Source organism: Elaeis guineensis, chromosome 8 (assembly GCF_000442705.2).
Source record: "Elaeis guineensis isolate ETL-2024a chromosome 8, EG11, whole genome shotgun sequence".
In the NCBI taxonomy this organism is placed as follows: domain Eukaryota; kingdom Viridiplantae; phylum Streptophyta; class Magnoliopsida; order Arecales; family Arecaceae; genus Elaeis; species Elaeis guineensis.
In genome coordinates this window covers 5,342,315-5,367,407 of record NC_026000.2, presented here as the reverse complement: position 1 = coordinate 5,367,407, position 25,093 = coordinate 5,342,315, and the positions used below count along the sequence as shown (strand labels likewise).

General features: G+C 37.1%; 1 protein-coding gene across 1 annotated transcript; it reads right to left on the bottom strand.

The window, feature by feature from the left end:
- Nucleotides 1-547: 547 nt before the first annotated feature.
- Nucleotides 548-24,886, bottom strand: LOC105050654 (protein ACTIVITY OF BC1 COMPLEX KINASE 7, chloroplastic). The gene is made up of 18 exons (XM_010930756.4): nt 24,606-24,886; nt 21,492-22,096; nt 20,714-20,857; nt 20,095-20,220; nt 19,353-19,440; nt 18,829-18,922; nt 14,632-14,725; nt 14,451-14,505; nt 14,217-14,308; nt 12,073-12,243; nt 11,187-11,243; nt 11,007-11,090; nt 10,821-10,905; nt 8,313-8,374; nt 7,274-7,348; nt 3,163-3,267; nt 2,275-2,416; nt 548-918 (listed from the first exon to the last, which is right to left on the bottom strand). The coding sequence occupies exons 2-18, from the start codon at nt 22,062-22,064 to the stop codon at nt 845-847; spliced, it is 2,121 nt and encodes a 706-aa protein (XP_010929058.2). The 5' UTR covers nt 22,065-22,096; nt 24,606-24,886; the 3' UTR covers nt 548-844.
- Between the last annotated feature and the right edge of the window lie 207 nt (nt 24,887-25,093).

Below are 25,093 nucleotides of genomic sequence, written 5' to 3'. Positions count from 1 at the left end.
TCATGGACAGCGCAGTACTCATGGAATGAGCCACCTTCCAGGTCCCCAACACGCCTCGCCAGAGCTGGTTTATAACAGTAAGTAATGAGTAATTTCATCCTCATCACAACTAGTTTTTCTTGTTAAACAATATATACCAAACAACAATACAAGTAAAATCCTACAGCAGGATCTTCGTGTAACATCATTCTATTCCTATGTATTTTTCTGGTCCTGTGGTAACTTCTATCTTGCAACCAAACACTCTTCGTTTCGTTTCGTTTTGTTTTGTTTTTTATTTAAGGGAAAAAAAAAGAGAGGCAGAACCTCTTTGGAATTTGGATGGCTGGAGCTCACCTATCACCATCTCCCATGTGATTTTTCACACTTTTCACCATCAACTTCAAAAGATTCATGCTCAAGTTGAAAGGGTCTTAAGAAGTTAAAGCTGAAGGACCAGGCAAGGTGCTCGTAGCTCTACAGTGTTTCAAAAGACCAGATTTAAGTGTCGCGTAGAAGGGCGAACCATACGACCTGTTTGCAGGCGTCGCATAGAAGGGCGGACAAGTGATGAACATATCATCTTTCATTGAATGGGGAAAGCGTGTATTTGAAGCCCAACTTCATGAGCAAAATGAGGCAGATTGCATTAAGATACAACAATCATCTCAAATTTCTTCTTGACCGGGAAGCATGGATGAATTCTTCCCCGCCTGCATCTCATGTTACCCACAAGCCTGCAATGGATGATTATAATGTGCTCCTAGATTCATATACAAGATATGGGACGGTATTGTGATGAAGTTTTAACTTGTAACAATTAAATCCAAATAAAAGATATATATATACGACACCTGAGTGGCTATTAAATCATCTTTTCAAATTTGTCGAGCTTTTCCACTCTTTGCATGTATCTGATCACTAATGTCAAGAAAATACCTGCATGTTTGCAATGGGGTGGGAATTAAATTAAACCAACCTAGAACCTTCAGGCTTTTCAAACCAAAATGAATAGAAGAAAGTCATCTTGAGTGACCGTATTTGAATATTTTGTCAGCCTTGAGCAAAATATAAAGAATTTATTCCATAGTCTGTTAGCCCAATATATGTATGTCTAGGCAACGATGCATCAAAGAAGTCAAGAAGGCAAGCGTACAAAATTGAAGAGAATGGATTACATGCACAAAAGGGTTTGAATCGCCATACATGGTGACCTCAACCCTAGGATATACGATGGATTGAGAGGTGCTCCTACGATTCAGCATGATATAGGAGGGACTCAGTACCGAAGGAGCACCAGCCTTATCAGCGCATCCATCCCAGGGTTGCACTGGTTATATATGGCAACCTAAACCCACTGAGGACAGGATAAAGTTGGAAGTAAAGGAAGCACAGGGTTGGGTTGGGAAAGCAAGGGCTGGAGTAAGGTAGGTTTAGGGAAGAGGGAGATGGTAAAGAGTGATTTGGAGCGGGTGGCAGAGAAGTTCTTTTGGGGGAAAAGTTGAGCATAGGATCACAGGAAATGGGAACAAAGGGGGTTTGACCAATTTGCCCACCTCTAATGAGGTAATTGTGTATTTATCCATGCACAATGGATGTAACAACGTACATGCATTTACGCATGCATGTGAAAGCTTCATGATATAAGCTCATTAATTATAATACATACAATACTAGCATAAATAAGGAAAGATCTGTAATTGCGCATAAAATTTAAGTGTCATTTTCCAAGAACTGGTTGGGAAGAAAATAGGATGATTTGGTTTAACACATACACAAAGAATGGTTGATTTGTGCAAGCCAATAGTCGTACAGAACAACAGTGCAGGTGGTAGTGGAGATAGAAGGGCTCAAAGTAAAAAGATGAGGACATGGTGGGATGACAAGCTTGGCCTGGAGTGCGGAAGGTGGAGGGTGGAGGGAGATTGAGAGTTCAGAGTAGCAAGGTGAAGTGTGGGGGAGAAATGGGAGTAGGATCACATAAGAGGATGGCATAAAGGGTCAGCATATGTTTTTATGCATATACTTACATAATGGTTTCTGCATTTGTTTATGCAGCCATGCATGATGAATATATACAAGCTGCATGCATCTATCCATGCATGTACGCGAAAGACCTAAACCTTGTCTAAGCTCATTAAACAACGAGAATCCGGCCAGTATAAAATATGCATGTGTAGAACCTAGATAACCTATAATACATGCACCATTGGCATGAACACGTGAAGAGCTGCATGTTTGCAGTAAAGTTTAGGTGTTAAGACTTTCCAAGCACAAGACAACTGGGCCACTTACCAGCAGCAACGAAAGATGCATTTGCAATAGGTTGGTTTCCTTGGCTGCTTAACGTCACCCCAACATTCAACAAGGTTCCACTAATAGCAGCATACATAGTAGCCATCTGCAGTATTGAGGCTTTCCTCGCAGCTCTCTCAGACTGGAAAAATCAGTATATATATGATCATTACATCACTAATAACACATCAGATAAACAAGGAAAAGCAAACATACCAAACAGAGAGCCATTTATCAAACAATCAGGTAAACTGAACTTCGAACAAAAACATGAGACATACAATCGACAAAGTTAGCTTAGTTGCTGATAAATATTTGAAGGGCTTGGGTACTAAAAAAGATTTGAAGGACTTCTCTGATGGAAGAGACATCGATAACATGAACAATCAATTTTTCTGCCAAGTACAGAAAGAAAAAAGTCCCACCTTCTACTACTCTATCAGTTAGAGGCAAAATGTCCCTGATTCATGAATTTTGTACCCAAAAATGATCATACCAATAATTTTTACAATGATAGTAGCAATAGGACATGCTTGCTTCCATTCAAGTTGTCTATGACACACTAATCCCTCAGCTTCTATAGAGAATTTAACTTGTATAACATCCAAATACAAGAATTTAAAACATGACACTGACTAGAGCTCAATTGTACTTTCTTTTTAAAGCACAAGGTCTGTCATGCATTACTGTCAAATAAGCAAAAGTAAAATAGTCATTCAAATACATTATGACAAATGCTCCATGGAGTTTGGAGAGCAGCTTCTATAATCAGTTCCCTTCCATTTACACTCGCAGTTATGTAGCATAATAGAATTCGATATATGATACCTATTTGTTTAATAGGAAAATTTTGAAATTTTATTGAAAATGAATATTCTCTGCTGATACCTCAAGTACTCTGACACGAAGTTTTAAATCCCCCGACTCAAGTTGTTTAACAAACTCTTCTATTCGCTGGATTCTGTACGGCATTGAGATAGTGTAATCTCTAGCCTGCAATAAGTAAGATGCATCCTCATATCAGAAATAAAAGGGAAGCTAGTGGTTCATTTTTTTCATACAAAATATTTGGTAGCATAGCATAGAGACCAGCAATAAAATGATAATGTCTTGCACAAGTACAACATAGATGAGAAGCTTAAGGTAGTGAGATCTAGCACAAAAACATAAAGGAATATTGAGAACAAAATGAAATTTCCATAAAGTACGTTAATGAAAAAACCAAAAATAGTAAGTATATCTTAGATCTTGTGAATTATAATTGCTTTCAAATAAGAGGAAGTTATAAAGCATGTACCTCTCTTGATGAACAAGGTATAACACTATAACTCAATAAAACAATGACACAACACTAGGGAAAAGGCGGAAAAAGATTAATTGGTACAACAAAACAAGGTCGAATGTTAGAAACTGCAGATGACATACATCAGGAGACAGCTTTTAAAACTTTTGCCAATTTGCAGCTGCTTTAGCTGATTTGACTGCTAAATTCCTAGATGCACCCTTAATAGTCATATGTCGATGTCAAGTTGTTTACTGTAATATTAGAGCACAATAAATTATAACATGAATTATAGAGGAGTTGCTAGAAACATCTAAGTATGAGTTGAACCAATATAAACTACATAGAATGACATTGCAAGTTCGCAACTGTGATATATAAAATTGAGTAAGTGTTTTGAGTATGTGTCAGTTTAAGACTATTGACAAGTGTTTAATTTCAGTAACTACATTACATACACAAAAGAAAATAAAAACAAAAAAAATTAATATTTTTAGAAATAAGCAGTCTGCCAGACTGGTATTGGGGCTCATACCAACCGGCAACCAGTTCGGTACAGTATTGAAACATACCGTACTAAGCTGGGCATACCAAACCATGGGGAGGGAGGGAGAGAGAGAAGAAGAGGGAGGAAGAGAGAGAGAGGAGGGAGGAAGGAGAGGGAGGAGAGAGAGGGGCTCATAGAAAGGGGCAAGAAGGAGAAGGAGAGGAAGGGGGAAAGAGGGGCTCATAGAAAGGGGGGAGAAGGAGAAGGAGGAGAGAGAGGAAAAGAGAGACGGGGGGATGGGGGAGACTTACCTCGAGGGTGATGGCATCAGTCGGTGTCATAATCTTGAAGAGAGGGAGATAGAGAACAAGTGAGCGAGTGTTTGAGCAAAGAGAGAGCAAGGCTGTGAGACTGTAGCGAGCCTTGAAGGCTCTTGAACCATCGAAAGGCGAAGTGGTTTTATAAACCAAACCAACACGATAAGCCAAACTATCCTGACTTGGTTTCAATTCGATTAGGCATGGATCAAACTGCCCGATTTTGCATAATGAATATGAAGCTTGGACCAACCACTCATCAATTAGGTTCACTAAGGCACCATGCATCAGTTAGGTTCGCTAATACACCAAATAAGTGTGGAACTGTGTTCTTAGGGCCCTACTGGGTATCTTTTCTTTCCTGTTCTTTAAAAAAAAAAAAGAATATGATGCAAAAGACATGCTCGGTTACCCTATTTTTGTTTCCTTTTTAATTGACTTTCATTTTTTTTGGAAAAACCTGAGTAAAAAATTTTTACTTCCCTTTTAAAAATGTGTTTTACCCCTCTCATCCCCTCCGCCCAACCTCTCAATCTCGCTGCCACCCTTCTACCTCCTCAAGGCTTTCATTGCCCCACCTGTCCAAGGACTTCCTCTGCCACCTCGCCACCGTCCTCGGTCCGGCCACCTCTTTCATCCATCCGTTCATTCATTCCCAGCATCTATCTTTCACCATTGTCCGTTCATTCTTTCGTTCTCAGTGTCTGTTCAATTGTTCTTGGCATCTGTCTTCCATCGTGTCTGTTGGTTTGTTCATTCTCTCGAGAACAATAGTGTCCGTTCGTTCCCAACATCTGTCAGCCCGATCAAGTGTGCTCCCCTTCGAGTGACTCCCATCACATTGTCCCCATTTGCCCCCCTCCCCACCACTCCCCACACTCTTGATGCTTAATCAGTTCCATGCTTCCAACTTCTGCCACCGCCTTTTACTTTTGTTATTTAGAAAAAAGAGAGACATAAAACTAAACATATTTTCTACTGTAAGAAATCTAAAAAAAAAAAAGAAAACAAAAGAAAACAGATTTTCTATTTCCCAATTTTTAAAAAAGAAAGTAGACATGAAACCAAACGCAGCCTAGATTTATTATTGTTGGATTTTTTACCATTTATTTATGATTTTTATCTTATTTTATCTATTTTATTTATTTTATAGATATTTCTAGAATATCAGCCATGCAGGTGCTCCCATATGCACCCACATAATGCATTCATACCAAGCAGCCGTCATGTGCCAAGTGGTACCTCAACTACCAGCATGTCACAGCCATTTTTTAGAACTTTGATAGTTGTTGCCTTTGAGTTCTAATTTCCACCGCACTTAAAGCTGCAAACACCTCCCATACCAGGCTTGCTATGAGATCTAAGGATCAAATGGAACATGTATTACGTGACAGAATCATCAACACTAAAGAAGATCTTATGTTCCAATAGAATCATCGACACCAGAGAAGGACCTTATGCTTAGTATTTAATCCATTGGAAGAACCATGTCTGCATCTGAGGACACATGGATACCAGACGATAAGCCACTGAATATCAAAACCAAGATGGTGAAGCACTACAAGGCCTTTAACTCAAGGGCAGGTCCTTTCTAGCCTCCTAAGAATCACAGAGTCTGACGAACTAGCTAAAGCCTACTTAAAAGATCCATAGTTAAAGCACAGCGAAGATCAGCCCTACTAAAGGAGAAAGCCCAAAAGGACCAATGCCATATGTGCAATGATGCGGCAATGACAGATTTGACAGAATCAATCATAATAAAGCATCTTTGGCAGGGAATGCAATTCTATCATGTTCTGACCTGTTCTTTGCTATGATCTAGATGTTGACTTGCCATCTTTGCTATGATCTAGATTTTGCAAGATTCCTAAATTCTCCATCAGTCATCTCCAATCAAGAGGATTTTTGTGCTAGAATGGGAGATAATAGCGTAGGAAAAAGGGTCAAGTTTACCAAATCAGTCAAGATTACATATTGTCTACTATTCTAAGGAATCACATGGATCATGAGAAGATTTGGAATGGAGTCTCAAGCCCTATAAATATCCTTGTATTGGCCCCTTGCCTACTCAAGCCGGTAGAGAGATCTTGAAGTCCTATTCTTTGAGAACATTATTCTCCTGCATCAAAAACTCTTTAATTTCTAATAGGAAAGCATTTGAATTACTCCCTATATATTGTTCAAGACTAGAATATCCTAGGCTTTAGTCAAATACCAGGATAGTCAACCATGCAAAAGACACCTTAACATTCGTACAAAGTAATCTCTAGTTATATTCGTAATTTGACAATAACCTTGGGGTTGTATCCCCTTGGTCTTAAATTTAAGCTTTACTTAAAAATTCATCAGCTATATTGTATAACAGCACCATACATTATGCTATTTACAGAATCAATATTATGCTGTCCAGAATAATGGATTCCTATGCACAAAAGCAAAGAATTTCAAAGTCACTTGGCATCATATAAAACTGAGAAAATTATTGTCGAGAAGTTCATAAAGTACAGGCAAACTAGAAAAATAACTAAACAATTGAACAGTTGGTTTTAACATTAAACCTAAAACAAAAAGGTGATACCAGAAGTGGATGATCCCTTCTTCAGTTTTCTCGGGGATGCAAAAAGGTTATCAATAAAACAATATTTAGCTAATAAGCACTAATATATGGCCTGGCTATGTATATTACTTAAAAAGCAGTTCAGCATCATTATGATCATCAACCTTATCATGATGATGTTGAACTACTTTGAAAGCTACATGTGTATAACCATGCATATATTAGTAGTTATTATGTATAGCTTAAAAAGTAATAAGATGATGGAACACAAGGAATATTGATATTAAAGCAACATATTGCTGCAAAATTCAGAAGGAGATATTGAAACAAAAGCAATAAGGTGCTAGAGGTCATACATCATTAGCTTGTTTTTGTATCTCCCCGACAAATTCTGCTCCACCACGTCGTTTCTGTCTTATGTCTAGTAATTCCTAAAGGTATACATCATATAGTGCAGATATAAGAAGCAAGCTTCAAGCATATCTTTGCAACTTAAAACAAAAGATGTAAACAACAATGAGCCCTGCAATGTTGTGAGACTCAAAATGTTGGGTAATAAGGAGGACCTGAGAAAATATGTTAAATGTAGAGCAGAAATAAGACTGTTGAGATGATTGTGAGGCAAAAATAGAAAGGATAGAACAAAAAATAAGTACATTAGAGCAATTGCAATGGTTGCACAAACTAAAGAGACCAAGCAATTAAGATCGATTGTGATTTTACTAACTATTTATAGCTAAGAACTGAAGGAGGTTCAGTAATGAAGAATATCAATATCTTTCACGAAGGATGAAAGAAAGGATGGAAGCCACAAGCTAACATTACAGAAACGCTGAGAATGGATATGAAAAAGCTCGAAATAACATCCAAGTAGCATGAAATTGGACTTCTTGATGAATGGAGATTCATAAAGCTGATCCCAGATACGTGAGACAAGGGCTTGATGGTCATCATTTAACCTATACATCTTCGCATCTGTGGGCCGGTTGCTTTTCTCTTGGGAAGGAGGGGGAGGGTGGGAGAGCCGTGGTTGTTGGACAAGAATACTAGAAAAGGCATGGATGTGAGGTAAAACCAGAAAGATAAAGTGGGGAATAAGTATACTAGAGAAGGCAAAGGAACTATAATGAAAGAATTCAAAGAGAGGAGAACTATTAAGACATTTTGGCATGCAAAACAAAGAGTTGAAGAGGCCTTCATAATGCAAGATGCTTGGATCTGTCTAAAATGATTCAAAGAGAGGAGGAAAAGGACCTAGGATAACATGAATGGAAGTCCTAAGAATACTTGGGAAGGATTGCCGGTAAATAATAATTATAAAGCTAAACTATAAAGTTGGCACTAGGCTTGATGGTAAATAAGTTGACAGGAAGATTATTTTTGACATAGTCCAACCTGTGCATATGGTGCAGCAATCTTCGCAAAAGAAAATTCTGGATCTAAGGTGTACCCAATACCTGCAAAACAGAAATCATAATTAGCACTTTAGCAGATAAAGATAGTAAGGATTTCTACCTAAGAAATTGCAAAATCATAATTAGCAGATAAAGAGGGTAAGGATTTCTGCCTAAGAAATTGCAAGTATTCATATCAATATACGATGCTAAGTTGATAACTTAATAATTGGCATGTTAACTAATCAAGACACATTAATGACACACATTTCCCCAATTTTAACCTTATATCATAGGGAGTGTAGTTTAAATAATTATCTATTTTTCCCTAAACGGTTATTTAATGGACATATTAGTGCATCTAGCTTACCATGTTTAATCAAATGAAGCCTCTGCCTCATCCCATGTGAACTGATGCAAATTGCTTCACAGAAAATGTAAAAGAAGCTTATATAATTTGGGAAAAAATAAACTCCTTTTTTGGTTTAAATGTGAGAATTATAAAAATCTGGCATACCAACACCTCATTTAGTTAATAAGATCTTTGACTTGGTCCAAGTCCAAACAGTTTCTGAAATGAGGACATTAAGCAATTTGTTTCTTTTCTAGAATGGATTTCATCATATTACAAGTCTAACCAGTTTCGGGAATTTCCAATTGAAGTTGACAAATTGAAATATTTAACCTATCTAATGGATTCAAATTATTTTTGAAGTTCCTAAGTTTGTATAGAATTTGGTGGAACATAGCTATTCTGTCATATGGGCAAATCTGTGCTCGATTCCAGAACTAAGGGTTTATTGAAAAGTACCAAAATTATGTGATTTTTTAAGAGTACCTTATGATTACAACAGAAGATGCTAATCCTAACCATTCTACAAAAAAAACATGGATATAATCTCAAAAAGATTTCGTCAATTGAGCTTCTTATGTTTAAATCTAATTTAACTTAATTTGGATGAAAAATAACAGTGGAAATGTTCTGGGAAGATGAAATGCCTGAACAAAACAAATTAGATAAGTTTGGGGCGACTTAAGCACTTCAACACAGTTAACAGCATCCACTGGTACCATTATGTATCATAGGTGCATGTCTATACATTATATGCACAAACTGTGCCACCATCCAAATGGAAGCATTAAGTACCTCACACCATGTACTAGTGCATGGGCTTTGACATTGGACCCATGTCACCCATCAATAAAATATAATGGAAAAACCAAAGGAAAAGCATTTGTACAAATTTAAGCACTAAAGAGCCAAGATATTAGGAAGGCACTCAAAATACGGGCATTGCATGCTTTATATTTCCACAAAAGAACTATGCATGCATGTGGGCACAAAGAAGTAACATGAGTCAACCTTTTTCCCTTCAACATAACTACACTTGAAGGAACTCTAATCCTAAGAGGCCGTAACATGCCTGATCATCTTTGAACCATTGCTCCCTAGAAAATTACATTTGAATCATATAAAAAATGTAACTCTATAATAAATTCCTTTGCTAATAAGGCTTGCGTATTATTAGATCTCTATCATATATTCTGCACATTAATCTCCACACCGCACAAGTTAGTCTGCAATTATATTACTTATTCTTAAATAAACAAGGATTCTCGAGGACATGTGGTAACAGAATTTTGAAATTTTGGTATCATTATTGTTGTCAAGTGGATCAAATGAATTTTGAGTTCTGCAGTTCCAAATGTTTCTGTCCAAGGTTCCAAATATGTGTGAAATAATAATTTTCAAAAAAAAAAATAAAATGCAAAGATGAAGAAAAAGCCAAGCATTTTAGATATCATTTTACCATGTTATATAATTCTAAAACTTCACTGGTATGCTGATAGTTTCAAGTTTCAACAGTTGAAGACTTTTAGGAATTGTAAAGGACATTAAAGAGAAAGTATAGAAATATATAAAATTTAAAGAAAATGTAGAAATATATAATTACTTGGCGAACATCTTATACACCAAATATATACATTTATGTCGAAATAACAAAATACTTTTATGAAAATAAATCTTCATTCCTGAATTTTGGATGTTATAGGATACTTCAAAAGATTTAGACAAGGTTTACAAGATCTTTAGTACATATAAAATTTTTTTACTTTTACCAAAAATTTTTTGCCACCCAATACTCATGTGCTTATAATATTATTCAAGACCCACAAAATTCCAGCTTAATTTTAAAATAAATGCTTCTAACAGTCTTAATATATCATCCAATAGCAAATTCATTTTAAAAAATCATGGCAATACCATAAAATAAGGTTTTTTACATAATTTTTTTCAGTTTATGCACCATGTACAAGAAAAAAGGTCCATGAGTCAGTTTCAGCCGAAATGTCAAAACCGAACCCACTTTTGGATCAGATCAGTTTTGAAGTTTACAAAGGAATTTCAAGCCATGGTAATAAGTTCACATAAATTCACTGATGAGAATGAAACACACGAAGCATGAACTAACCACTAAAACCATTACTAAAGATGTGAGAACAGCACCTTCAAGAGTTGAGAATGCCCTTAAGACAAAGGTAAAGGTGGATGGAAAACGGAATGGTTGATCTGTTGCTATTGCAAACAAATCCTGCAAAGAATGATCAAAGTTCCACCCGCATATGATAATCTCTTAAGCAGTAAATATACAAGAATGCTCAATCTCTTGTCTATTTTAAATTTGCAGCCCACCTCACCAATTGCAGAAAAAGTCTGTTGCTGATCAGGTGTCTGACTCAAAAGATTATCCAAGAAAAATTGTATAGACCTCCTCACCTGGATAACAATAAAGGAAAAGATCACTGCATGATGATCTGCATTTTAAACAAACTATCCCCATAATCTGATAAAAAAGTAGCAGTTTATACAAACCGGTGACAAGTCTCCTGTTGGTTGTAGAGCTTCGAGATCAATGAGACACCTCATTACCTGAATGAAAGCAGCTCGTTACACTAAACAACTCTATCAAATAAGCAAAACACTTGAATGAATGAAAGCGGATTTTAGTCAGCATATTTTGTGACATAATAGGATCTGCTTCAGCATAGTGCTGCTGAAACCTTTTCCTTTAATAGTTTAAAATTGGAGTGAAACAGCTACTATAGATTCCAGAATCTTGATTTATCATTACATAGGGCATGTGTTTACATTTAAGTGTTCTAGGAATGTTCCCAGCAGTAGCTGCATGCATATCAGACAAATAAGAGCCAAACTGCAACCATAAACACAGTTTCTTATGAACTGAAAGGTGATAAACTCATCAGAAAGATTTATGCTTCAAACAGGTCTTTTTTAATTCAAATTCAGAATATCAGAAGGAATTAATGTCAATGGCTCTTAAGTTGGTGAGTGGAAATAGGCTAAAATTTGACATCATAACATTAATTAAAAAAAAAAGGAGTTAACACAGTGCTATCATTGACATCGTACTTAATCATCTGCAGCCTGGCTAGCATGGCCTCATGTCTCACATTTAGATCTGTTTATAATATGCTTGTCTCTATGACTATACATTTTCTTCCATGTGGGCAACCAGATTATCTTAGACACAGAGTATAGTATTGACCACTTTCATAACTTTATGTCAGCAAAGCTGACTCTATAATAGCAAAAAGCAAGTCTGTGACAAACACTAACAATGCATGTAACAGAAAGTTATCCCATGTTTAAAGTCACACATGCCTATTAGATACTTATATATGGTCTATATTGGTATGCAACTCAAGCATAGCAGTACCGCATAAAAATAAGAGTGTACCTTGTTTGCATCCTTCTCATAGATTGCATAGAACAGTTCAAGTAATCTCTCTCGAGTAAAAGATTTTATATCTCCCATCATTCCAAAGTCATAGTAGATGAGTGACCCATCCATGTCAACAGCAAGATTGCCTGGATGGGGATCAGCATGAAAGTAGCCAATCTTCAGTATCTGAGTTTGCAGAAAATAACAGAATGTTAGCACTACTGAGTATTATGCTCCTTACTTTCATAGGATATCCCAATAATTCATATACATGAAAATCATAATCACATAGATACTAACAAAATAAGATCCCTAAATGAGCCTGTAGCAACATGGACAACATAGTTCAGTTAAAACTGCCTTTAATGCTTGATAGAAAATCTTGCAATCAATTCCAAAAATCAGCATCTGGTCAAATATGTTAGAGTTGCAAAGAGAATAATATTCAAGGAGACCACTGGAACACTTGTAAAATTATTAAAAAGAAAACGAAAAAACTGTAGTTGTAATAGTTAAAACTCGGATATAGATGCACAAACTCCAACATTTAAGAAAAAAGAAGATAGTCACCACCTCTCTACAATCAACCTGACATAGAGCAAAAAAAGGTTAAAATGCTACCCATAAAATAAGAAGGATAAGAAAATCATTCTCCTGAATGGCTACAAAATGCACCTACAACGCACGACAGATTGGAAAAGTTAAAAACTTAAAATAGCCATGGAGTGGGCGTGGAAAGCTAAGTTGCAGGCATCCCTAGCCATTGTTTTGGTGGAAGGTAAGTTGGGGCATTCTTCCTACTCAAGCATTTTGGGCAGCGAGAAGAGTCTAGTTCTATTCCAAATGTCCCTGTCATGGGCATTGTTATGATTTATAACAACCTTGATCATATTCTCCTGGCTTGTCCATTTGCCGGCTCTACTTGGTGGCTGTTTCATATACTATTTCCTTTGGTGCTTAGCAGACATCAGTTGCATCTTCTTCAGAAGTTGAGGCAATTACTATCACTGCTGTCCACTAGGCCTCAGGCACTCTACATTGCATATATGTAATGCTGACCATGGAAAGCCCATAGTGATTGCAGCCAAAGATTCAAGTCCCAGCGGGATGGTCCTGTCCCGACACAGCAATTACTATCACCGCTGTCCACTAGGCCTCAGGCACTCTACATTGCATATATGGAATGCTGGCCGTGGAAAGCCTATAGTGATTGCAGCCAAGGATTCAAGTCCCAGCAGGACGTCCCGCGGGATACCAGGATAGGGTACCATCCCATGTGTCGGAACAGGGCCGTCCCGCTAGCATCCCAGCATCTCAATCGGGACGTCTTGAGACATCCTCTGTCCCAAGTGTCGGAACGGAATGAGACGGCGGAACGTCTTGTTCCATGAAAAAAATTGGGATAGTCCCGTCCCACGGGATTTAAAACCTTGATTGCAGCCCTTGCTTCAATCAACTAGAGTGCAAGAGTTCTTATCCCACCGATAGCCCACCAGTGATTGAATTCTTGGCTGGTACATCTGCTTTTCCTAAGGCCCACTAACATACCAGCAGGTCCTGGGTATCCACGGGTCTTATGACCCATTAGCCTACCTCTATACTCTGAAATAAGGTACCCCCTCCCCATGTTGTGTTTAAAATGAACTTGATGGGATTGTACAGAAGAGCAGTCTATTTGCAGGTGGAGGATTCATAATTCAGGATGATCATGGTCAGGTCCTAGTAGGCTCAATCCTCCAAATGGGACAATGGTTGCTGAAGCTGAGCTTCTAGCTGCTTCGGCAGGGCTCGCCTATGTATGTGTACCCAGATGGTGATTGGAGAGCAATTCATCCATGATCATCAACTGGATTAACAACTGCCTGACATCAGTGGTGACCTGCCAATTTTGTCCTTTTGGCATCTGAGTGTACGTACAGTTGCTTTCTTTCTTCCGAGAGAAACACACATATTGTGAGGCTAACCAGCCAGCTGACCAGTTAGCCTCTTTTGCACCTGTACGTAGGCAGATGCATGACACCCTCTATCAGCCTGATGGATCTTGTAAAGCCTGATAGGGGTGGCTGTATTTTTCAAAGAGTTTTCTAGTGACTGAAAACCAGGGGAAAAAAAAAAGGCAAGGAAATTCACCGTTTACCTTGACTAGAAGAATCTTTTACCTGAATCAAGTATGATTCAATTGCATGTTGAGCAATCAGTGAACGACTGATACCCTTTGCATCTATCTGATCCAAACTATTTACTTTTATGCCTGTTCAAGAAAGTGATTATAGTGAATCAATTAGGCATAACATCAGAATAACTGCTATAAAAGGTGATGTAAATTTCTTGACCAGTCAATGCTCAGTTACATTTTAGGCTATGCATATAAGTAACAACCGATTAACACCAACCTGGAACATACTCCAAGGTGAGGACTTTAGTAGATGTATAATCCCAAAAGATGAGCTACAGAAGAAAAGCGATTATATATTAAATAGAAGCATGCCCAAGTTTTTGAGACCAACGCCGGCATAAAGGAAGATTTTCTATCAGAAACCTAATTAAAAAGGGCTCACAGTGCAAGAAACTTACAGGTACACGAACCCACTTAATATTTCTGAATTCTCGACGAAATCTATCAGCATTTTTTCCTTCATTTATATAATCAATTTCTTGATACAGAATCCTGAAATTCCATAAGGTTGTAACTTGTAAGGATGGCCAAATTACACGAGAAAAAGTTACATTCATTATTAGGAACCAAAGTTGGTTTATTCCTTGAAAAAAGAAAAAAAGATAAATAGATAGAATCCTGTAGTTCACAATACTACAAGGATGGTCAAATCAAAAAAGGTAAAAGAACTTCACATCACTACAAAAGTCAAAATCTGTAAAACTGAAGAGAAATGCAAAAACTCTTAACTTCCACCAAAGACAAATGCAGAATCTATTAACTTACCCAAGGCATATTATTATATCTGATAATGGTCTCCAAACCAGCATGAATACAATCAAAAGGTCCAATATTTTGTTAAGTAAAACAGTAAAATACTAAAACAGCTTTTAGAATAACACACTAGAACTACTTACATAAAGACGTATCAGCCTCTCAAACAAAACCCTGGCCTATAACCCAAGTCATTCAAAGTCAAGAAAAATAAAGTTTCTCTGTACCATATAATGTAAGCTGTCCTCAAGCTAGAAATCCATGGAAGCAGCTTCTCTATACCTGCATACATCTGACCCACCCCAAACCCTGCAGTGGCGGGAGCCTCATGCACTGGGATGCCCTCTTTAATTCTCAAGCTAGAAATTGTGAAGAAAACTAGTCCCCATTTTAGAAACCCACATTTCTTTTCTCATATACAGAGAAGCAAATTTATGGATCAAAGTACAGAAAAGAGACAAAAAAATATCCCCAGCTAACAGTTGACCATGGAATCAAAGAACAAAAAAATAGGTAACTAATCAAGAAGATCTTCCATAAAAAGTAGCAGATGCCATAGATCTGGTCAAGTAAAAGATGGATCAGCCTCCCATAGCGAGGAATAGAAAGAAATTTCCAGATAGTTTGGGACATTAGTATATCCAATTATCAGATAGAAATTTTCAGATTCTTTAAAAGTCCCCTATATTTTAGAAATTGAGTTTTATAGCACACAGATCCTTTTTACATGTTTATAATTCCAAAAGCAACCACCCAAAACAATATCTCCAATAAAATCAACCTTATTGATAACACGTGACCATACAAGGCTTTAACAGTTCACCCACATATACCATTCCAAACATATCAGATAGGCCTGCTCAAGATAGGCTATTAAATAATTATAAAACATATACCCATTTTGAAAGATGCTGATTCCTAACCGATTGGTAACATGCTGGGAATTTTGAGGCTTTAGGTCCAGAAGAAACGTTGAAGAAAGTAGTTTAATATTGGGTCTCATTCTTCTTAATTTTACTTTGCAAATACTTAAAAGATGAATTATGACGATCTCATTCTACCATTATTTTTTTATCACCACCAAGTTCTCTCGAAGCCTATGCAATAGATTCTCTAGAAGACGAACGTATAGAATTTCAGCTAATCAGCTTGATGACATAACAACCAATGATCGGTGTGTTTGTTAGTATAAAAATACATGTGTATGTGTTTACTTTCAACAGAACATGTTCATCAAAAAATTTTAACAGCTTATATCATTAAAGAACCTCACATAGCATTAACAGCATCATATTGCCTACATTTATTACGATCTAAATGCAAATCCTTCCCAATGCAGTATTCAGTCAACGCGCATATCAGGTCTTTTGATTACCAGTCGATTGTTCCACATTTAGCAATATGCTTTGAAACATCAGGGCTTCGACCAACAAGTTTATTTCATATTCAAATTCCACTCATCAGGCTGAAATCTCCAAGTTGAGTGTCCCTTTCGAAATTCCATGAGCCAAGATAAAAACTTGACTATTTACCATTGCAAGCAAAGGTCCTAAGTTATGACATATTATCCACTGGAAAGTAATATTGTTTGTTTGGAGATTTTGAAAATTTAGCAGATGTCAACTACTTCAAATGCACATACTATCCTTACTGCTGACAATATGATCATTATGAAATATCCTCTAGTTTGATATCTACATGCACACATCAAACATGTATAGATATACAAATCTACATGTAAAATGCATATTCACAAAACCTTCAAGTAGATTTTTAAGAAGCTTTACAATCCTCTAGACCAATGGTCAAGAAAGAAGTGGATGTTGCCTCTCACTTCTTTTTCAACCATTGCAACCCCCCTCCCCCTCCCCGCCACCCTCTCCCAACCTTTAAAGCACCACTCTAGTCTACTCCCTCGTTATAGACTCCCATCCTCATTGACTCATTGCCCTTCTCAAACATATGATCATTCTCTATCTCACTCCTTTTTTATTGATCTCTCACCTATACTTCTTATAGTCTCCCATCCTCCTCGTTCATTTCCCTTCTCAAACCATCTATCGTCATTCCTGATCTTCAACTGCTTATTTTCCCTCTTCATATGCCAATCCCCCTCCAAAGGAAAATGAAAAATACCTACCCTCCCCAAGTGAAAGGGTGAAAGAAAAGGCATGATGAGGAAGAAGGTTGACCACAGATGGACAAAAACAGGTGAGCAAGGGAGAGCGTACAGTTGCCAAGATAAAGAGAGATAACAGATAAACAAAGTGATGTGATGTATAAAGTGGCTATAAACTATGCAGGTGATTGTTTGGATAAAACTATTGCATTGTAAATCAGTAGGCACAACCAAGAAAAGTAAAAAGTTCACAGATAAATAAAATAACTGTCAATGCATTTTGAAACAGATCTCAGCACAATATATGGCTTTGTTGTTTTACAACCAAGGATTGAGGACAGATATTGATGAAATCTAACAAGAAACATGGATTTCTATGAAGATTTTACAATTTCAAAGAGGGGAAGGGGTACTATGTAATGTTGATTGTTGAAATAAATAAGAGTAGGTGGAAAAAGTGAAATAAATCTGGAATCATTCAAAGACACCATTGTCATAACTCTAGGATCTGAAAGCAAACAATAGTAGAGAAGAAATAGGGGAAAATGAAAAGTCAACCTTTGACTTTACTTCCACCGTCAGAATATAATTAACTTTATAAAAGCAACTAATGAAGATATTACATGAAGAAAAGTATGTCATCTTTAGTGAAATTTGAGGCGACCCTCCCATCACCAAGGCATGGATCAGATGAGACAAAGAAAAACTTTAGAGGAAAAACAGAAGAAAAAACAAAGGCAACACCAGATTGCTGCTCCAACATCTCATGGTTCATTCCTTTATACTTGTACCAACTTGATCGAAGCCAATTTATCTTGATAGAAGGATCTGAAATTTTGAATCATAAGTATTTATTTTAGTAGTGTGTGCAAGTTTGTAAAATACTATTTCAATGTAAAATTAAATGCAAATGTATTTTTAGTGACTTCTCTAGTAGCTTTAGGACACTGTTGATTTATTCATCAATAAGAGGGCTAAGATGCACCAAGTCACATAAAAACAACAGATATCAAGGTTTCAAAATATGGTTTATGTTTTGACTGCTGGCAAAGATTTTAGGTAGAACATCAGTAATTTTACCACAGTTGGTCCCATGCAAGCTTTTAGTATAAACAAAATTCAGTTAAGATATTCTGTGTTACTTTACATATTTTCTGTACTATGATATGAAGTTTGACTATAATTATGGTGGTATTAGAACTATTTAATGAAGAAATAATTGCACAGCCTAGACTGATCATAACTATATCATTGAAATAGGATCCTTTTGATAGTGCAGTCATTCATCGACTGGAAATAATATTTATTAATTCCTCCAAAAGCATCAAGCTTTCTAATGTAAGGCCCCCCATGACTTTCAAAAGATCAAATCTAGAACAGCATGGATGAAGGCCACTTCACTCGGTCTTATAAAAGAAGCAGGCATAACATAGATGATATAATTGACTGATGATATAATGAACAAGATCTAGAGGTTCTGGTGGTGAATTAAAATAAGGTGAAATGGAGTAGACATTTTACATATCAGAATAGGGAATCCTGAAGCTTGTACACAAAAATACAAGGACAGAATCAAATGATAGCTCTCATTACCAGAGCATGAAACAAGATTCTGACACTGGAAATGTTAATGGCACATGAGACTTTTTGACAGCATCAGAAACGACAATCCCAGTCACAGATACGACAACATTGAGAAAAATCATTGGAGTGAAATTCTTACTTGGAGCATTCGTCATAGATACCTATCCAATCCCTTGTAGGACCTCCAAATGTCTCGCTTCTCTGAAAATATTCAGCGACTAATTTCAAATTTCCTGGGGAAAAAAGAGGCATAATATATGAAGCAACCATTACATAACCTTGTAAAAATTTGAACTCAATGGCAACTAAAAATCAAATAATTTGCCAACGAAATTCATAGACATCCATTGCACCCATACATCAATAAAAATAAAAATTAAAAAAAAAAACCCTCTTCTTCATAATTTTGTACCAACAAGCACAAGAACTATTTAGTCAAAGTCTCTACAGGAGTAACAAGAGAGTACTAAGAAACTCTGATATGTAAGGAATAAGTGTTCAGGGGACGTGAAGTTAACATAAATAGCATCAGAAGGACTCGCATTCTAAAGTACAAGACTGCAAGTATTGAAAATTGAAACAATAAATATGTTCTTAATCATGCGCATCATTGCAAAGAATAAGTCAAAATTATCACAGTACCAATGGGTTTGGTTCTCTTACTTAAATCAATATCAAAAAGTTTCTTGAGACCTGGCCTCTGAACTTTCACAACAACTTTCTCACCATTATGCAGGACCGCTCGATGTACCTGGGGAAAAAAAAATCATAAAGCTAAATCAGAGATCTGAAAAATCCTCAGAAAAGGTTTGCCTCACTTAAACAACATTTTAGTAGTCAAAAAAAGAGGAAAAATGCATAAGAAGGTAGCAAGGTTTAATCAGTGGCCTTGATTCCAAGGAAAGGCCCAAACTTGCATGTTCAAAGCAGAGAAGCATATGAGATTATCAATCCAGCTGGGGAACAACTTCAAAATTAAACAGGCGTCAATGCTATTGTTTTACAATTACAAGCAGAAAGCTATGTTTGTGAACGTGTACATATTTTGGTACATGTGTATGTATGTATGTATCTGTGCACATATGTAGCCATGTCTATCTATAGGCATTTTTTAGCATTTTTTGGACTGCTAGCAAACTAAAAACACATAAAGCATAAGATCTTTCTGTGGGCACCAATTATCATGCCTTGTCACCAAAGATTTTCTGCTCCAACTAGAACTAGAATAGTTTCCCAGAGAAATAAATAAATAAATAAAAAGCAAAAAAAATAGAAATAGCATATAAAACAAGCATAAGTCATACAAAGATGCCATTAAGTCTTCACCATGGTACCGAGGAGCAAGAATGAACTGAGTTAAAATTCAAGGTTAGGAATAAGATTTGACACTACATGGAGCAAACACCTGACCAAGACTAGCTGCAGCTATGGGTCGATCTTCAAACTCCTTGAACAATACATCAACTGGAGAACCCAACTCATTTTGTATGAAAGCTCTTGCTTTTTCAGGTGAGAATGCAGGCACCCGATCCTGCATAAAAAGTAAATAAACTTCACAAGGTTAGGGACACCAAATTATAGGTGGGTATGTGAGCATATCGGTCTGGTTGTGTGTGTGTGTAAGGGGGGAGGGGTAAGTTCTTAAAAAGGTATGCCTGACACTACCAAATGTCCGAGGCCCAAACAGCCATTCAATATGGAAAATACTAACATTCAATTGACGGGGTGCACAAAAATTATATGCCAAAGGAACAAAATAAAAACTAATAAATTGACAGGAGAAAACAGAAGTTGAAAGTTTGCATGACTGACTTTCAGTGGATAGACAACCTACATGATAAAGGTGAAGTTGCATATATACATAATAGACTGCACTACCCTCTTTGCTATTGCAAATTGATAAAACAAGCAAAATCGGTGGCAGACCACAAATAAAGGAGGAAAATTTGGTAATTCATTCACAAAAGTTATATACAAACACAAGAAAGAAGCAAAAGATTTCTGAACGAAAACATGACTAATACCTGCAACTTGGCAAGCTCATCTACAAACTCTCTGGGGAATAAATCAGATCTCGTGGAAGATAACTGGCCCAATTTGATGAAAGTTGGCCCAAGTTGTAAAACTTGTTCTCTCAACCATGAAGCAGTTTTCTTCCTTCTGATTCTCTGTATAAGGAGATGCTTACTTCAACATGCAAATAGGATTATATAAAACCAGAATTTTCAAGTGTAAAAACCAAAATAAACAATCAAATTAATTATAACTGACAAATGGTACCTGAATAAAATTTTTACACCAAAATCTGAAAAATGAATTGAGAGAGGATAGTACTACATAAGGATTTAGGTCACAGCAGGATACTGAGACGGAGTACCATCCCATGTGTCGGGATAGGGCTATCCCACTAGCATCCCAGCGTCCCAATCGGGATGTCATAGGCATCCTCTGTCCCAAGTGTCGGGATGGAGTGGGGCGGTGGCGCATCCCATTCCATAAAAAAATCGGGACAGTCCCGTCCTGCGGGATTTAAAACCTTGGTACTAAACAAAGTTTTAATGCCTTCAGTATCAAAGTTTGACATGAGAAAAACAGCAAGGCTAATTTACAAGGTCACGATATTAGAATTGGACTTAAAGATCCCATTTTCATGATGAGGTAGTTTATGGAGGAATTCAGAGTGCTCCTTGTTAATCCCCTAAAAGGATCTCAATACCAGAAAAACATGAGATTTACTAACCAACACTGTTGATCCAATTAACAAGAAGATAAGGAAGTTCTTATTCAGAATCTAAAGCGCACCTGCTTCTCCTCTGTAAATCGGTCAGGATATGCCCATTTTGCATTGTCAAAGAGAACCCGCAGGCGTAAAGAAAGAACAAAGGTCCAGATGTCTATAGTCCTTTGCCATGTATTGTAATTGTCCTTGGCCCAGCTGAAACCTTCATCTGAAGGCAGAACTTTTAACTCATCCGTGAAAGGAATCTCCTTGAAAGCTGCCCTTTTCTGTGTTTTAACAAAAGCAGAAGTACTATCCCTTTTAACCAGACTCACTCCATTAACAAGCACCTTTGACTTGTTCACTGACTCTGGCTTTTGATGGGAAGTGCCCTTGCTTTTCATCAATTCCTTTGTTGGGACCATTTTGGTAGCCCGTCCATTAGTGCCATACCTATCAGCTTCTGTCCGACGCGCTTCCACTAGAAACCTAGGATGCCTCTTCGTTGTTGTGGAATTGTTTGCCAATGTTTCCAACTTCGAGAATTTCAGGTTGGAGATGGACCCAGAGAAACCAAAATCATATATTAGTCGTCTTTGATCTAAATGCTCAAAGCAATGATGGCGGGAGCTATTTGAAGCCAGCAATGCCGCCATCAAAGATCAAAAAAGTCGTGAATTCAGAGACCCTGCAATTTGTATCCCATTTAAACTCAGGGGTAAAAGAAAAAAAAATCACTTTAAAGAAACAAAGGCAACTCTTCATGACACATTTTTGAGCATAAAAATCAACACAACAATACTAAAACACAATGATGAATATTATTCTTTGGAAATCAAAATCATTCTTCAGCTAATTACAGCTATTACTACAGAAAAAGGAGACAGCTTAATCAAGATGGTTTCCCTTCGCTTGCCCCAGAATTGCTTTTGCCAGTAGTTCAGCACCACTTGAGAGGCTTGGAGTTTGGTCACGAGCCAGTCATACTAAGGCTACCTTGAGATACAGTCAGCGAAAAATATGGAGACATGTGCAACCAGTATACTTCATGGCACAGCAAAAGAAGCTTTTTTTTGAAAAAATGGCACTATACCATGTATCAAATAAAACTACTTGATCATCCATGAAAAAGTCACTCATCACTGTGACTACAATCCCCATCCGATACCACTGCTAATTTCAACATTGAACTACACATCATGACCAATTTCAATAAACAGAAACAAAAACAAGCCCCAGTGGACTTCCAAAGTCCTTCTCAAACTGGATACGTTCTTCCAACTAAGCTAGTTGTATTGACGATAATCATAATTCTCAAACCTAAAACCCAAGAAAAGGTCTCTGATCTAGTCAACTAACTGGATAACCAGAGTTATTTCAAGATTATTAAACCAGGATGGCTAAAAATAAATTGTAGTATTTACAAAATCTCCAGAACATATGGTGTCATTACATATCAAATGAACAAGCTTCTATTACATGATATATAACACAGGAAACAGTAACTCGTAATAGCCATTATTTATTCCAATATAAAGCTATTACTAGTTGCAATGTTAAACATCAAAAAAATTAATAGGAAAAAGAACAAGCCCTAAAAGACCTCTAAGGAATCCTTTTCCAATTGGACATTGCTCATTCCAATTAAGCTAACTGTATAAACAAAAATCAATATTTTTTTTTTCCCTAAACTCAAAACCAAGAGCCCAAGAAAACCTTGAATTTAGACAACTAACTGGCTAATGGAAGCAATCTCTATCAATCCAATATCATGAGCAAAAAGAAAGTTAAAAAAAGGAACCGACCTTCATAATGTTTATGACATCTCCAAACTGAAATCCTTCAATCTATCCCACCCAAGTCATGAATCATTGCATCAAGAAATAAAAGGAACAAAGAAACAAATGTAGAAAAAGAGGGGGGAAATGCTTCATTTTAATCACCTGCAAGCTCTGATATCCCAAATTCTGTCTTAATAAAAGGTACGATCTCTCCAGAGCAAGTGCTATTATTCCATATCAAATGAACGATCTTTTATTACATGATAGTGCAGCAAAGTAAGCGACAACTAGACATAGCACTGTAAATTACATCCATGGGTCCATATGGACATCAAACCATTTCCAGTTCCACTAGGTAGGAAGCAGAATAAACCATAGAAGACTTCTTAGGAAGCCAATCAGACACTGCCCATTCCATAGTCGAATTATTTAACTTGATAATCTTTATGACAAAATTCAGAGCACAGGAGGCAGTGACTTACCATAAGCATTAGTAAATTCCAACCAAAGGCTGCCACTAAATTCAGTACTCAACATCAAAATGTGTCCATTTGCAATACATAAGCAGAAGAAGAATGAAGCATATAAGGCTTCTCAGGAGACGAGTCCCATTTTCCATAGACGAGAAGATGCATTGGACATGACCATTCCAGCAAAGCTAATTGTATCACTAAAAAAATAGAAAATTTCTTCCAAACCTCCACCATTAAACCCCAAGATAACCTCAAATTGAGTAACTAAGTTGTTTAGGAAAGCTCTTTCCATCTTATTAATCCAACAGAGAGAGTAAAAGAAAGGAAGAAAGAAAAAACTAATCTCGGTACTGTGTACGATTCCTCCAAACCAAAATCAGCTCTGTCAATCGTATCAATCCAACCAAAAGCAAAAGAAGAAAAGAAAAGAACTAATCTCTGTAATGCATACGATTCCTCCAAACCAGAATCATTCAATCTTTCTCCCTCGAATCACAAACCGTGACATCAAGAAAGCAAGAACCATACGAACAAAGGCAGGACCAAAAAAACAAAAACGCTCAGATCAAATCACCTGGACACTGCTATCCATATCAATGAACAATCCTTTATTACGTAATGCGTCGCACAGAAAGCAGCAAATCCATTATTTATGATAAGCAGGAAGAACGATTTGCAAAACCTTAAACCCCAACACCCCCCCCCCCCCGGGAAAAAAAAAAACCCAAATTTAAACATGACTGACCAACAAAAAACGATTTCAATTCGTATCAGTCCAACATTCCAAGAAAACAAATAAAAGAAAATGAAAATGAATCAATCTTTCATCATGTTTACAATCCCACAAACCGAAAACCTTCAATCTTGCTCGCGCATAACTAACCATGACATCAAGAACAGCAAGGGTTAAAAAAAAAAAAAAAAAAAGGGCAGACACAATCACCTGCGCACCCCTGACAGCCGGATCTTGTCTCCCTCCCTTCGTTTCTTGCTTCTCCCAGCAATAGGAAAATGAAACGAAATTCAGAAAAAGATCGATAGAATAACGGAAAGGGAGAGAGGAGGCCACGTATCTATAAAAGACGTGAGGCGGTGGGGAAAACAATCGATTCTTGGTGGGAAAAAAAAAATAGAGGGAGAGATATTTGAGCGTGCGAGGTGAGAGGATGAAGAGAGATAGTGTGGGTTTTTTTTTCTTTTCTTTTTCTTTGGTCAAGTGCGAGGGGAAGAAGAAAGAGCGTGGGGTTTAAAACTGTTTTCGTCCGCATAACGACAGATGGGAGGAAGCGGGTTCGACGGCTACCGCACGCTCCGGGTTGGTGCTTGCGCGCCTCAACAGCTTTCCTGTGGCGTCCCCACGGGAGCAAGTGATATTCCGTATCTTATGGTGGTCGGGGGTGTATCTTACTCGCGAAATAACGATTTACCTTT

Excerpts from the sequence above, each read along its gene's own strand:
- LOC105050654 (XM_010930756.4), bottom strand. The coding sequence starts at position 22,064 with ATGGCGGCATTGCTGGCTTCAAATAGCTCCCGCCATCATTGCTTTGAG. Across the intron at positions 7,349-8,312 it reads TTGCTGCACCATATGCACAG|GAATTACTAGACATAAGACA; the intron begins GTTGGACTATGT and ends GTATACCTTTAG. Across the intron at positions 3,268-7,273 it reads TACAAAAACAAGCTAATGAT|GCTAGAGATTACACTATCTC; the intron begins GTATGACCTCTA and ends TACTTATTGCAG.